The sequence below is a fragment of the Limulus polyphemus genome, unplaced genomic scaffold, assembly GCF_000517525.1.
Source record: "Limulus polyphemus unplaced genomic scaffold, Limulus_polyphemus-2.1.2 Scaffold337, whole genome shotgun sequence".
NCBI lineage: Eukaryota > Metazoa > Arthropoda > Merostomata > Xiphosura > Limulidae > Limulus > Limulus polyphemus.
In genome coordinates, this window is record NW_013665947.1 from 401,583 (window position 1) to 418,990 (window position 17,408).

The 17,408-nt window shown below is 31.5% G+C and overlaps 1 protein-coding gene across 2 annotated transcripts in view; it reads left to right on the top strand.

The window, feature by feature from the left end:
- LOC106457488 (teneurin-m-like) overlaps window positions 1-17,408 on the top strand; it is a 259,591-nt gene that overhangs the window by 188,982 nt on the left and 53,201 nt on the right. Inside the window, exons 5-8 of one of the 2 annotated variants that reach the window (XM_022383443.1) lie at window positions 3,327-3,508; window positions 5,515-5,601; window positions 8,131-8,408; window positions 11,209-11,320. In XM_022383443.1, coding sequence (XP_022239151.1) covers window positions 3,327-3,508; window positions 5,515-5,601; window positions 8,131-8,408; window positions 11,209-11,320 — 659 coding nt within the window. Of the gene's footprint in view, window positions 1-3,326; window positions 3,509-5,514; window positions 5,622-8,130; window positions 8,409-11,208; window positions 11,321-17,408 lie in introns of those variants that run through there. The other variant, XM_022383444.1, reaches the window with a different exon arrangement.

The window sequence follows — 17,408 nt, forward strand, 5'->3', positions numbered from 1 at the left end:
AAAACGCAAGCATCAGGTAAACCAAACAATACTGTCCATTACTTCAATACAACGTACTTTTACAACTGTGTTCAATGAGAGATGTATATTGTTTCTGGCCTACAACTCGAAAATGAAAGAACTGACTGCTCTCCATGGTTAGATCCTCTTGTTCTAATGATGTATGTTTATCTGCCCATCACAAGACCCGTTATGGTGTCTGAGAAACATATTTATCTATGAAACATTTTGGTTACTTAACTCGTCAAATAAAGATATTAGTCAAAAGTTCTTGGCTCTTTTGAAGCTTAATAGTCATTTAGAATGTTTGATAAAACTTGTGTATTGATAAACGTTTTTAAGTGTTTTAATTAAACCTATAAGAAAAAAAATAGTGTATGATTGCATTTTATAGGAGAAGATAAACTTAACTGCCCTTGTGAACTCTATATTTCCAAATAGGATCAAACATATCATTTACACGAAGAGAAAAGTTGATCATTCAGTTGGATTTCGAGTCACCTTGAAATATGTTTTGTTATCAAGGTTGTCTTGTATTCTTGGAGTTGTGGTACTAAACAATAATAGATTCGCAGGTAATGACTTCTACCCAATTCTAGCCTCCATTCCTATTTAATACATTTCATTACTAATATTAAAAAGTAAAATATACTGTTGTTGTCCATTAATTTTGATAAAAAAAATGTAATAGTAATCACTGTGGTACATTAATTTTGGTAAAAAATATAATAGTAAACTGTTTTTGTGCATTAATTTTGGTAAAAAGTAAATAATTCTAATTTACATATGTTGAATCTACATAGTCACCTCGTGGGACAGCGGTAAGTCTAAGGACTTACAACGCTCAAACCCGGGGTTCGATTTCCCGCGGTGGACAGAGCAGACAGCCCAGTGTGGGTCTGTTTTAAAACAAACGAACAGAACAAACGAATCTACATAAGCTTACGAGAAATTTTCTGATTAAGAAAATAAAAAAAAAGTCATTGCTTCCTGCATCTCTTAGCATTATAATGTGTTTTGGATAAATTTTCAGTGTTTTTGGAGGTTTGTAATATTGTTGTTACAAAGATTTCCAAATTGTTAATTTAAAAGCTATTATTATAATAAAGCATAAATATTATACTTGGATTAAAATAATTTAGTCCTATTTTATTTATTATGAATATATATATCTATTAGCCATACATTTCGGCTGATAAATTTGGTGTCATATGATGCTCTCTCTATTTCTTGAACAATTGCCTGTGATGTTGTAGGTTTGAACCTGTAAATTAATGACAGAAGTCGGTGGATATTACCTGTACTTTAATGACAGGACTTTATGGATATTACCCATACGTAAATGACAGGAGTCGATGGACATTACCCGTACATTAGTGAGAGGAGTCGATGGATATTACCCGTACTTTAGTGATAGGAGTAGACGGATATTACCCGTACGCTAGTGAGAGCAGTCGGTGTACATTACCCGTACGTTAGTAATAGGAGTTAGTGGATATTACCCGCACGTTAGTGACAGGAGTCGCTGTACAATACCCGCACGTTAGTGACAGGAATCGATGGATATCACACGTACATTAGTGACAAGAGTCGATGGATATAACCCGTCGTACATAATGTGCACAACTTATTTAGAAACTAAATCGTACCCTAAAAATAAAAGTTCATAACACTAGATAAAATAATATATCTAATATATACCAACGATTTTGACTAGCCGCATTTCTAAAATGAAAGTAGCTTTCACAAGAAAGATCTAAGGTACACGAGAAATGTATTACATTTTACATTAATACAAGAAGTCTGTGTTATATCTAACATTAATACAAGCAGTCTGTGTTATATCTAACATTAATACAAGAAGTCTGTGTTATATCTAACATTAATACAAGCAGTCTGTGTTATATCTAACATTAATACAAGAAGTCTGTGTTATATCCAACGTTAATACAAGAAGTCTGTGTTATATCTAACATCAATACAAGAAGTCTGTGTTATATCTAACATTAATACAAGAAGTCTGTGTTATATCTAACATTAATACAAGAAGTCTGTGTTATATCTAACATTAATACAAGAAGTCTGTGTTATATCTAACATTAATACAAAAAGTCTGTGTTATATCTAACATTAATATAAGCAGTTTGTGTTATATCTAACATCAATACAAGAAGTCTGTGTTATATCTAACATTAATACAAGAAGTCTGTGTTATATCTAACATTAATACAAGAAGTCTGTGTTATATCTAACGTTAATACAAGCAGTCTGTGTTATATCTAACATTAATACAAGAAGTCTGTGTTATATCCAACGTTAATACAAGAAGTCTGTGTTATATCTAACATTAATACAAGAAGTCTGTGTCATATCTAACATTAATACAAGCAGTTTGTGTTATATCTAACATCAATACAAGAAGTCTGTGTTATATCTAACATTAATACAAGAAGTCTGTGTTATATCTAACATTAATACAAGAATTCTGTGTTATATCTATATTTTTCAGAGAAAAACTGACTATTCGTATTAAATATGTTTTTATCTTTTCTGTGTAGGCAACATTTTCTGAAGATACATAACTTGTTTTCGTACTAAGAATATCAGTTGAGCTTTGAGATATATTAAAAAAATACAAAACCTTGATGAAGATGTAATATCACAAAAAAAAGGAAAACGTTCTGGAGTTGGCGTGATTAAAGTTTTATCTGAAAAGAAAAATAATTCCATTGCTTAATCCTATGCTCTAGCGTCATTACATGAGGCGCAATGTTTGTAACAGAAATTTAATGAACGAACGTTCACTTTATTACTAGTTACGCCGAACGAAATGACAGCTGAAGCTCGATGATACGTAAGCTGTCATACAATCCGTTTATCCAACTAATCATACCACCAAAATACCACCGCCTTTAAGATTGAAATGCACTTAAATATTTTTCTTACCCAAAATATTTTTAGTTACAATACTTTTTTTCAGCCTGTTGTGCTAGATGCAGTTTGTTTTTTAAATTTAAAATATATATTACATAAATAAAAAATTTTTGTTTAGAACATGAGTGAAGAGATGTGGGAAATCGGAAAATTGCAGTACGGTGCTGTATTCTTTGTTGTGGAAGTTTTTCGCGTCTTTTTTTGTTCTCTAGAGCGTATTAGTGTGTGAAAATACGCGTGTAACTCATACCGAGAGCAAGATGTACGCATTATTTAAGATATATGAAACTGTAAAGAAATTATGATTGTTTTGGTGAAACACGTTAAAAAAAAGAAGAGTGACGGGTATAAATAAATCTGTTGTTTTAGGATATATTTTTGTTTTGTTTTAGACCACCTGTGCCTGTTGTTCCCGTCCGTAACAACACAGAACGTCCTTTGGCAAGCCACCATTTTGTTCATTCTCGATTACATTTGAGGAAAACACTGTCATCTCGTTGCAGCTGGAAATGTGCAGCTCTAACCTTTATGTTTATTTCAGTTGTTCTTCTTATAGCCTTATCATATTTTGTAGGTGAGCAGTTTTGTGATTTATTATAATTGTTTGCAGAAACGTTTTTATTTTATATGATGCAGCCAGTTATGAAACTACTTGTTAACATTATAGTCATGGTCTGTGTCATCACCTAAGCCTAATTATCAGTTAACCACTTTCTAAATAAATAAATATTAATTACAAACTGGTTTTACCCTACGTTTTGACTGATAATCTGCTGCCGTCTAAAAGCCTTTTATATCCACTTAACTAATAACGCATTCAGTCAATCTAGCGTAGAGCTCAGCGAAAGCTTGAAAACAATCAAACTGGATTTTCTAAAAGAAGGAGTCCCTAATCCAGTTGATAATGTATCAGACTTCCATCAGGTAGACCCGGGCTCGAATCACGGCTACTACTCACACAGAGATGGTCCTTCTTAATTAAAGACGATAACATATTAGCAGCTAAAATGTAGGGTAAATCAGACTACATATAGATATAAGTTACTAATTAATTAATAATTAGACCTAGGTGATTGTATCGGTTTACTAACCATGACAACAATTGAGACGAGATCGTCACAAAGTGTCTAGTTGTTAACATACTAAGTAATAATATACCAGAAGTAGCGTGAGATAACTGTACAAGTTTTTTGTTTAAGATTTGCTCTAGGTAAAAGTTTCGTCTTCTCTCTTTTTTTTTTTTGTTTCAAAGATACAAGACTTCAGTTATGAATACGGGCTACTTTTTAACAATCCCTGAAAGTTTTTATACCTTGTTACCTTCTGTTTTTGTCTTTTTTTGCCCTTTTTGTTTTACACAAGAGAAAAGTAAACAGTGTAAAAGGACGTACAACGTCATATGTTCCAGTAATATAAGTCAATTAAAACTTTTGCAAACGAAAATCTCATTCGCAAAAGATTGCATACTAAAGCTTTTATGGTTGTTATTGTTCCTTAATTACTTAGATGAGATAACTAATGAAATTCCCGCACTCATACCACGTGTATTAAAAAACATTGAACTACATACATGCAAATGGTTTGTTCAACATAATATCCTAACAGATAACATAAATGTTAGTATCACATTGCATTCTTGAAACAAAATGCAAGTAGTTAAATGTATTTTATAAACTTTGCTACCCAAAACCTTAAATGAAAGAAATCCCCAAAAAGGTTTTCAATTTTGGACTTTAAAGGAAAAGAACACTGTAATAATGATTTGAATACTGTATTAATGCTTTGAACACTGTGTTAATGATTTGAACACTGTATTAATGATTTGAACGCTGTACTAATGATTTAAACACTGTATTAATGCCTTGAACACTGTGTTAATGATTTGAATACTGTATTATTGCTTTGAACACTGTGTTAATGATTTGAATACTGTATTATTGCTTTGAACATTGTGTTAATGATTTGAACACTCTATTCATTATTTGAACAGTGTATTAATGCTTTGAACACTGCATTAATGATCTGAACACAATGTATTAGTTATTTGAACACTGTATTAATGATTTGAACAGTGTGTTAATTATTTGAACACTGTATTTATTATTTGAACAGTGTATTAATGAGTTGAACACTGTATTAATGCTTTGAACACAATGTATTAATGCTTTGAACACAATGTATTAATTATTTGAACACTGTATTAATGCTTTGAACACAATGTATTAATGCTTTGAACACAATGTATTAATTATTTGAACACTGTATTAATGACATGAACATTGTATTAATGATTTTACTCAGGTAATGGACTTTAGATTTCTAGAATGTATTCAATATCGTCATATAGATCATTGTTTTAAATTTTAAATTTTCACATTTTGAAGAACTGACTTTTGGCTCTGCAGCTTAGTTTCTACTTATGAATACAGAATATCAACATTTATTGTAATGGAATATGTATTTACTTACTGTGTTTCCAAAGATGGATTAGTAGCTTCAAACAGAGTGCGTAATGTTGAATGATTTTATTATTCAAGTTCAAACCAAAATAACGAGAACGACGTGTTTACTATTTTACAGTGATAAATGTGAAACACTCTAATAGACAGTCATGTTCGGTAATGGTGAAGGATATGCAGTCAGTCTTACCAGAACCAGGGTTAAAACGTACGTATCAAGCTCGAAAGGTAAATTGTAGCATTATTCTAGTTCTTAGGTTACATATGGTCACAGAGTAAACTATTAAATTTTCTTTTCTGTTTTGTTTGTGTGTTTTTTTTTATAGCAAAGCCACATCAGGTTATCTGCTGTGTCCGCGGAGGGGAATCGAACCCCTGATTTTAGAGGTGTAAATCTGTAGATTTACCACTGTCCCATCGGTTGACTGTCTATTTTAAAGGATATGTATAAAAGTACAAAAGATATAGAGAAAGCAACAAGTTAGGTTGTTTTACACTTATAAAATTATAATCTGATTCATTTGATCACCAATCATTTTTTGTCCAAAATTTAGTAAATGCTCAAACAAACTTCATAACGAAGTCAATATTTTGATGTTGCAGCGTGATGCATTTCCCATTCCCCGATCGACATATCCTGATTTTAACATAATGACATTACGTGACGGGACAAAACCACCAACAGCAAAGTGCTTGAGAGCGCCAATATGCAAAACATCTTCTCACTATTGAGTCAAAGAAGAATGAAATGGCTAGGACACACAAGGCGCATAAAAGAAGGAATAATCCCAAGGATCACCTGCATGGGGAGCTAGCGACAGGTAAAATATCAGTTGCACGTTCCCAAATACGCTACAAGGACGCTTGCAAAAGGGATATGTAAACTTTTGAAATTTCTGTTGAGAACTGAAAAGAAGTAGTAGAAAATTGCAGGGCTTGGAAAAGCTGTGTGAAGAAAGGCGTGAATAAAAGTGAAAAGATCTCAATAAGCAGAAGCAAAATGATCATCAGAAAGAATTCAGCACAACAGCCTTCATATCCAACAACAACGTTTGCCTACTCAAACTGCAACAGAGTGTGCTTGTCCCAAATAGGACTGTATAACCATACAAGAAAGTGTTTAAAGAATTAGACGTTTTTTTTTGGTGTCTAATCTATAGACTTGTTAGATGCTTACTTCTATTACCGATACATTTCATACTCTTTCCTACAGATGTTTCTTGCCAAACCTTGTTTTATATCTAATTGAGCTATCACAAAGTGTGCGAAGGCTGTTACTTCAGGAACACTTTCTTTATTCCAGTATTACTTAATTCTGTGATAGAGGAGCCAAGTATTTCATGAGATTGGACGAAGGTGTTTGTTATATTCGTAAGATTTAATTAAGGCAAATTCATTATTTCAATACACTTTTTGTAACGAAGCAGTTCTGCAACTTACGTGAAGGAAAGTCTTCCCTAGAATACCACATATTAGCACAGGTCGGAATGATATATTAATACTTCCACGACTAATACTGATATAGTCGATAACTACACTAACACAAAACAGTAAAATAGTAGTATCGGTGTTGTAAGCCATGGGCTGTAGCTGCTATAATCAAAGATATTCAAATAGTTCCAGAATCCCTAAGAACAACTCAGAACAAATACCTCTGATTCATTGTGGAATAATACAACTGTTTCTTAAATTCAATCACTGCACCATTCGTATCTTTTATCTAAGTCACTGTAAATTTTTCGTGGGATGAAGTACATTTTCTGAATGTTTACATCTATAGAATATTTAAACTTCCCAGTAACAAAAGTGAAGTCTAAAAATATTAATATTTTTTTAAGAAATCCTTCCATTGGAAATACCTATTTTCGTATTAGCTCTAGGAATTAATTATTATGTAGAAATTAACATAATAGTGATAAAATGTTCTACTTAAAATGCATCTGCAATTATGAATACAACAACGTTCCTAGCGAGCTCAGACATGAACGTAGAAAAACGACGAAATTCCTGAAACATTGATAAATCCAAGAGACAGAATTATAAACGGGTACCACAACTACGATATAGAGGCACACTATTAAATGTCCAGTAAATCCAGTGTATCGTATCCTGTTTGTCTGCTTGCCAGTGTAGCTGATCTAACTTAGCTGCTTTCTCTTGATCTGACCGAAATATAGTTTGACTATTCGCTCATGAATACCGTTCAATAAAATGTGTATATTGCAGCATCATTTCAATGTGGATTTAAAGAAAATATCGAAAATTATTAAAATGTATATCCGCAGTGAGGTAGCATTACTGATAACTTGCACGGCAGCTAATACTATGAATGATTAATAATAAGATAACAGAGCCAAAGTAAGCTAATGATTTTGAACCTTATGTTACGTTAGTAACAATAAGATTTGTTTCAAAGTTTTTTGCATATATGCGTTTCTACTTTAAACTTATGCATTCCTTATTAGTGGATATTTTTGATAAAATAAGTTAATTCTGAGTTATAAAATTCTTAAATTGTTATCCTAACAATAAAATAATGTGATATATCTAGCCATAGAGTATAAAAATTGAATAACATTTAATAAATAAGAATTTCCAAAAATTATATCAATAAAAATTCAGATTTATTGCTCATTTTTAACATCTTAAATTTATATTTATTGAAAGTACAGATTACATAATAGGCATGTTTTACAATTATTACAATTAATGATTAAAGTTTCTACTGCAACCATAGGTCTACCCTCGTTACCAGCTAAAATACTGCCACCCGAGAGTGACGTATTTTCAGAAATAAGACTTGGAACAAGAAACACAAGAAGTATACAGTCGTTTGGACACTGGAATATTCAGTTTCATCAACGAGAAGCTGATTTGGTCAAATTTAGCTTCTCCATTCCTCTGGGAGCAAGCATAGGGGTCTACGGAAGAAGAAATAGTATCCCTTTCCACACAAGATATGACTTTGTCGAAATTCTCAGCCCCATAAGCAGTAGTGATGATACGGCACTTAAAGTAAGAACAAAAAAATATTTTTATAGTCTGTTTATCCACGCTTTGAAAACAGTTTTTTTGTTTTAAGGTTTTAGAACACGATATACATCAGTACTTGTTTACTTTTTGGTTTGAAAACAAGAGATTAAAATAACTTTTAGAATTTGATATAAATATACATTTGATAATATATTAAGAATACATGTACATATATATATACTTAGTACATAAACACATCTATATATATGTGTGTGTGTATATATACTTAACATAGAATCAATGAAATACCAATAGTATTTTTATCGTGTTTCAAAGATAATTAAAATATTATGAAATAATATTTTTCATGTTAAGTAGTATGACAGAATTCTGATTAACAAGTAGTTATTTCAATGTAAAAGCCATTTGAAGTGAGATGTTTTGCCAAATATTCGTGTCAAAAAACCGGAGGAAACCCAGTATATTAGTAAAAATAACAGCAAATCATAACATTTTCTATACAGTTAACCATCTTAGATATAGTGAAATTAAACCTATACTAATTATTCCTGTATTTGTTTTGTTAGAACAATTATGTGATGTATTAATAGATCATAAATAACATTATATGACACGATTGTCATTTGGTTTTAAAGAGTAGATAATATAGAATTTTAAACAAAAACAATATTTTATAAGTTTTTAACATTAATACAACAAATAATATATAAAGTATTTTAAGGTGTCTTAGTTTGATAAAATAATATTTCAAAATACCGCGAAAAGAAAAAAAAATACAGAATATGTAAAACTGAAAGATGGCGCTGAAATATATACAATTAAACAATATATTATACCATGTTTCTAAGCGTAGATAGGTCAAAACAAAATTATTCCTTTCAGTTTTCATTATTACATAATACGTGAATTGACACGACATATGGTGTATTAACATTCTTTGCTGTTGAAATATCTTGTCTGCATTGAAGAATTATTTGTTAGCCGTATATTGCAGAGTTATTTGTCAGCAGCATATTGAAGAGTTATTTGTCAGCCGTATATTGCAGAGTTATTTGTCAGCAGCATACTTAAGAGTTATTTGCCAGCAGCATATTGGAGAGTTATTGTCAGCCGTATATTGAAGGATTATTTGTAAGCAGTACATAGAAGAGCTATTTGTCAGCAGCATATTGAAGGGTTATTTGTCAGCCGTATATTGAATGGTTATTTGTAAGCAGCACATAGAAGAGTTATTTGTTAGCAGCATATTGAAGAGTTATTTGTCATCCGTCTCTTGAAGAGTTGTTTGTCGGCCGTATATTGAAGAGTCATTTGTCAGCCGTATATTGAAGGGTTATTTGTCAGCCGTATGTTGAAGGGTTATTTGTAAGCAGTACAAAGAAGAGCTATTTGTCAGCAGCATATTGAAGAGTTGTCAGCCGTCTCTTGAAGAGTTGTTTGTCAGCCGTATATTGAAGAGTTAATTGTCAGCCGTCTCTTGAAGAGTTGTTTGTCAGCCGTATATTGAAGAGTTATTTTTCAGCCGTATATTGAAGAGTTATTTGTCAGCCGTATATTGAGAGTTATTTGTCAGCTGCATAATGAAGAGTTATTTTTCAGCCGTATATTGAAGAGTTATTTGTCAGCAGCATAATGAAGAGTTATTTTTCAGCCGTATAATGAAGAGTTATTTGTCAGCCGTATGTCACTCTGGTCGCTTTAGAGAGCATAGTCGAAATAACTTATACCAAAAGTATTTCTGAAATGAGAAAAGTTATTTTCGGTTATAACGGTATAATGTCTAAGAACAATGGTACTCGAAAGTATTATCCACTATGTGGGACAGAAGGGCTGCACAAACTGGAATCTCAATCACAAAGACCAATTCATTTTTGTGTTTATGTTTTTACGTATTAAAAAGTATAAGGAACTTTAATGAGATGTAATCACATACGTTGTATAGGGTAACTTATGAGATTTAATCACATACGGTGTGTAGGGTAACTTTTGGTACATGCCAATTCTCTTTAAAGTAGTAATAATTTTATAAACCAAACTTTCAACTTTTTTCAACGACCTATACAACTACAGTCACATAAAACACTACATCACAAATGTTACTTTGTTACTATGGTTTCTAACCCTAAAGAACCTAATTTCTTGAAAATTTTTGAAACAATGCTTAGTGTGTCACGACACTGGCAAAGCTTCGAAGATTATTAAAATTTTTTATTGTTAGTTAGTACTTATAGATTTTTGAATCACGTAAGATAGTAGGCATTTTACGCCCAAAAATATAAATATTTGTGAAACTGCATGTAAGACTTAATGAGTAGAAGAACTACGAACAACAATAATAATAGTTACATGTAGCGACTATATCACAGATTTAAATATATTGTGAAGTTTATATGTGATAAACTACCTATAAAATGGGCTATTATATTCACTCATTAAAGTGTAAAACATTCAGCCGAAATATCGTTTTTTGTTTAACAAATACGTGTAATAAGCTCTCAAAGTGAAAGTCAGTAAATCATAAAAGTCACTGATGTCGAGTTTAAGCATGTATTCTTGATGACAGTCTCCTTCTGCAGTACTAGCCCCTTTGTAGGTTACTTATAAAACAGTCTCTGCTTGTATTAATGTATTATGAATATGTATCGAAATATGGTAATTAGGTCATTACTACGGAACGTTAGTATAATTTGTGCTCTAAAGCGTTTCTTACAGTGTTTAACATTTTAAATATATATTGAAAAATGTCTTATTGTTTGTACTGAAACGTTTTTATAGTATGTTTAACTTGGACTGCCTCATAGACATGTTATATTTTATTTAGGAATTTCACAACACGGATTTTGTCCATTTTCTCGACCAAGGATTGTGGTACATTTCTGTTTATAATGATGGAGAGAGCCCAGAAGTTTTGTCCTTTGTACTTATTATAGCAGGTAATGCATCAAAATATTTAATAGCATCAGTATGATAGTCTACCATGTGTTTTAATTTGGTATCTTTTTTTCAATGCCAGCGGTTTATTAAATTCCACACAAAAACAACGAAAAAGTATAGAAAATATCATTTCCAGATAAATGAAAACGTATGACGTATTTCGCATATATCAAATTAATCAGAAATGTGTGTATTAATATTGCTTATTCCTATCTGCGTGTATTTTTGAATAAAAGTATTTTATGTGATGTGTTAGACTTACATTAGTTGTATATTTAAATTAACTTATTTCAACTCGTATCAAATAATTCGCTCTACAAATCCATCGCTGAATATGCTTGCCCTTTCGACTCTGTGGAAGTTATGATGTGACGGTCAACCCCACTATTCGTTTATAAAGAGCAGTCCAAGTGTTACCAATGACTACCTGCCTTCCAACTGGTTTATCACTTTAAAATTAAAGGCGGAAAGACCTCAAGTAGCTTTTGGAGAAATTCAACATACAAAAAAACTATTCTTCGGATATTGCAGTGACAATAAAAATGTGTAGAGTAAAAGGGGTAATTTAGAGAATATAAAAGGTGATACATAAATTATTTTATGGTTTATCATGTTAATAAATGAATGTGGGACATAAAGGCTCAAGTATAATTCATTTTTAGTTGGAGCAATCATCCAAAACGTTCAGTAAATAGTTTTGGAAACACATTAAAGCAACAGAACCTTCGAATTAATCTTGGAACCATTTTCATTAAAACAAACCACCCTAAAGGTATTAACACTCATCATTCCTTCTCCTTGAGATGTAAATTCCAGTTATTTAAATATAGATCATCATTAGCTTTATATGGATATTATAGTTTTACTAAGTATAGATATTTCGTCTGTTTTAAGCTGGAGAAGAAACTTTTATTGTTTTACAGAATTATTTATCTAAATTTGATAATGAGTTGTTTTGAAATATTATGTGTATAGCATATGGTAGCAAATATTACCTCAACATATTGATGCAACATATACATATATATATTAATTACATGTTTGTTTTTAAGTAAAATCTCTTGTTTACTACAAGTTTTGAGATAATTTACATGAGTTATAATCTATAATATTACTCTTGAAGTTTTGGCAGCTCATCAGTCCTTAAATAGCGGTGATTGAAACAAACAATATATTTATATGCACTACGGCTTCAATAAAGTTTTTATTGTGTAAATATAAAACGTTGTTTTTAATTATTTGTTATAATTCAAAAAAATATATTTTCGAATATTAAAAGTACTAATTTCTATTTTCTGACTCAATTACAATAATAGTAAATAATAATAATATGATTTACTGCAATCATTGTGGTTACGGCGTAATTTAAATGTTTTTATTAATATTTTTTAAGTTCGATAAATCAAGCATTCCATTTACTCTCAAGGAAAATACGATACTATTTTCTATCTGGAGTTAGAAGCTCATATAGATGAATTGAATATGTTTACTTTTTAGCCGCGGCATAGCGATTCATAGAATGGCTCTGAGTTCTTGTTGTTGTTGTTTTTTTTTCAAGTACAACTTTTAGCTCATAGCTCCATCTCTTAATCGATTTGAGATCTAATTACAGCCGCGGTTATTGAGGATTCTAGTTTCATTACACATAACGCTATTAACAAGACAACGAATGATGAGCAAATACAGGTTTTCATAAATCAACATGATAATCAAACTTATCATATCAAATCTCAACTTCAAATATATATATATATATTGTAAATTACATGTTTGTCTTTAAGTTTTATCTTCCAATACATACATTGAAAAGTAAAGGTTATTAATGAAACATATACAAAATTAATTGGAATAGATACAGAGGGATGAGTACGTTATATGAAAGAAATTCTTATGTCTCACCACCTCTTTACCAGTCACCAGTGGGTCAACGGTGAGTTTACAAACTTACAGTGCTAAAAATGTAGCGTTAGATTCCTTGTGGTGGACAAAATATAGGTAGTTTATTGCGTAGCTTTGCGCTAAAGCAAACTAACATATATAATCATCGTTACAGTCTATGACGCCAGCTCATAAGTGCTCTTTCTAACGACTTTGCAACTTAGGTGTTATTAAATTATTGTACGACAACCAAACGTATAGCAAAGTTGAAATATTTTAGAAGCATAAGGGAAATGTTCTATTTTTATCTTTATATTTTTACGTTTCCCCCATAGTAAGGGATAAGTATTGTATTTCTTGTGTTTCATTCTTCATCTTTCCAACAGCTAAGCTTATGTGCTCCTCTTTTATTTTTGAGCTGATCGTTTTGAACCTTTAAAGGCACATAACTTAATCCAAAACGCTTAGATTCCTTTCTCATTTTCTTTTATTTAGATCCCAGTTTCAATTTTAGGGGATAAAAGGCCAAACATTACAAAAGTACACATTTTGGCCACCAGATTCATTCCACTTCCATGAATCCAAATAAGACTTAGCACAAAGATACCTTGCAACAACTCTCATAGACTAAAGTAGAAAAATTTGGGATTTGCCTCTTTTTTTATTTTACAGGGATCACAAGTTAAACAACATCGTACACTTAGGGCTCTTGACCTGGTATTTCTCTGTATTGCAACCAGTCCAGAAGAGAATTTGCACAAAGATACCTTACGACAGCTCACACATACTAAATCAGACAAATATGAGATTTGTGTCTTTTTAGCGATTTTACAAGTGTCAAAACATTTTGCAGAGTTAATGCTTTAGGCTTTCCGTTCCAAGCTAGATGAAACTTTACCTTGTGACAGCTCCTACAGACTGTAAAAGACAGAGTTAGGATTTCATTTTTTCTTGCGATTTAATAGGGATCAACAGTAAACTAAATTCGCAATATATGTAATAAGGGACTCTGAACCTAGAGACATTGTCTGCATGTGTAAACCTTACAAAAGGCTGTTATTAATAGTGTTTTGATTCACACAATGCACGAAGTTGTATATACCATATAGAATCATATTTCCATAACAATTATCTGTAAAGTTTTGAAATTGTGAAGAAATCTATTTTTGGCAAAAACTGGCTGTTCTACATATCGTTAGTTAGTTTAATACGCTCCAATACATCTTTCTCATAAAGATGTATCAAGGTGTTACTGTGTCAAGTGTCTATCCACCCGGAAGTATATATGTTATAGTTTTTATGATCCCTTTCCCTGCCTTAAAACCATCCTCACTTGATATCCAATGTATTCTGAGGATCTTAGCGATTAATGTGGACGTGAGTAGACATATTGAATATGTTTGCAAATGTTGACTTTCTGGTTGTTATTTGTTTTTATTTAGAAAATGCGTAGAAAATAACAGCTTCGACACCCAAAATGCATAAAAAAACATGAACGGTTTATGTGTTGCTAAAATAATTTATTGATAGGTGATGTTTCAGGCTACCGCCCTTCTCCAAATCTAAATACAGGCTATACTTAGGTCTGAAAAAGGGCGGTAGCCCGAATAGTCTCTTACCAATAAATTAAGTTATTTTGGCAATATATATACTTTTTATGTTTGTCTTTATTTAAATGAGGTGAATGTTTAGCAAACGCATATACTTAGAACTTTATAACCTATTTAGTTACCTTAGTGACAGGTTTAGCACCTTATGAATTAAACCAATCATAACAGTGGATAAAAGCAAATTATTAATGAACAAATGATTATAGATGACCTATGTATAAAACAATGATTAACGTTGGATTGGTTTAAAGAGCTTCATCTACTTGTCGAAGTTTGTAGTCAACCTATTCAACTATTAGCATTTCTTCATTAAGTCAGCGTCAGTCTTTCAGCAAAATCTTCACGTACGATATTAGCATTTCTTCATTAAGTCAGCGTAAGTCTGTCAGCAAAATCTTCACGTACGATATTAGCATTTCTTCATTAAGTCAGCGTCAGTCTGTCAGCAAAATCTGCATGTACGATATTAGCATTTCTTCATTAAGTCAGCGTCAGTCTGTCAACAAAATCTTCATGTACGATATTAGCATTTCTTCATTAAGTCAGCGTAAGTCTGTCAGCAAAATCTGCATGTACGATATTAGCATTTCTTCATTAAATCAGCGTAAGTCTGTCAGCAAAATCTTCATGTACGATATTAGCATTTCTTCATTAAGTCAGCGTAAGTCTGTCAGCAAAATCTTCACGTCTAAGCATAGTATTTATAGATCTCAGCCACAGCATTTGAATTTACAGATCCCTTCCAGGCCATGAAAAGGCCCGTTTGTTGATAGTTTGTCGATGTAGTACTATTTCTTCTCGGCTACTCATCAACTTTGCCTCCTTCACCTCACATCACGCCTATTTCACGCATCTCGTGCATTAAAATATTATACTTATGACACCCAAAATCAACCCTTCACTACAGTCAATGTACTTAACCTCTAGATAAACAACACTTATCTCTTGCGGGGCGAACGAAGATAAATCTATCTATCAAAATCATCCCTTCACTGAAATCAATATACTTAACCTCTAGATAAACAACACTTATCTCCTGCGGGGCGAACGAAGATAAATCTGTCTATCAGAATCGTCCCTTCATTATAACCAATATACTTAACCTCTAGATAAACAACACTTTTCTCCTGCGGGGCGAACGAAGATAAATCTATCTATTAAAATCGTCCCTTCATTATAATCAATATACTTAACCTCTAGATAAACAACAATTATCTCCTGCGGGGCGAACGAAGATAAATCTATCTATCAGAATCGTCCCTTCATTATAATCAATATACTTAACCTCTAGATAAACAACACTTATCTCCTGCGGGGCGAACGAAGATAAATCTATCTATTAAAATCGTCCCTTCACTATAATCAATATACTTAACCTCTAGATAAACAACAATTATCTCCTGCGGGGCGAACGAAGATAAATCTATCTATCAAAATCATCCCTTCACTATAGTCAATGTTCTTAACCTCTAGATAACCAACACTTATCTCCTGCGGGTTGAACGAAGATAAATCTATCTTCGAGCTCCCCAGATGTTTACTTCTCGGCGACCAACATTTATAATGCCGATTGTCGATTTGTTCTCATCTAAATTCCTGTCAGGTATTTATTTAGGTTTAGGTGCATTATCAAGTTTTCTTTTCAATATTTATAAATATATTATATGTGTGATATTACTAACAATAATACAAATGTTTGGTTTCCGAGCATAACGTATGGTGAGAAACAAAATTACAAAAAAGTCATGAAATAACATAACGATGGTCAAGTAAAAAAATGGTTAAACTATGTTAGCACATAGCAATGGCAATTCAATTAGCAAATATGAAAAAAATTACAGTGTTTTTATTTTGACAGTAAGCAAAAAGGATGGGAGAATACAGTTTCAATTATGTGACTGAACCCATATATCGTTCATAAAAAAATGTGTTTTTTATTTGACAGGAGAGACTTAGATATGCAATAAAACATATTATACTGAAAAATATACTTGTTGACAGATTTCGTTAACCAAAACAGACAAAAAACTTCTTTTTAATTTACCAATAAGTATGATTTGTAATTTGATAAATTTTTAAGACTTCTTTTAGTATTATTATCCCAAAAAAAATTATACTTATTATGTTATATTTGTTACGTATTACAATTTCGAATGGTTTGAAACCGAGCTAAATGATAATTTAGATTTAGTAGTTAAATATTTGCCGATATATCTCCAATTTATGATATTTGCCAACAAGATTGATACATACAGTTTTTTAATACAAATATGTTTTAATTTATAAAGAACAATACAATTTACAATAACAGTTATTACAAATAGTTATTAAAAACAATGATTTATATATAAAAGTTTTACAAACTTACAAGCAATATAAAGTATTCTTTCTTGTCTAGAACTTCCTTGATATCTTATTGAGGGTTCACGATGAGCGAGTTAATTTCGAGTTGACGTAGGTAAAATTCATTTAACGGGGAGCTAACTAGCCCTCTTTTTCTTCGCCGAGTTTCCACCCACTGACGTTAAATGTTCGAAATTTATAAATGTTCCTGGTCAAATATCTGACATGTCCCGATTAATAAGCGTTATAACAATCA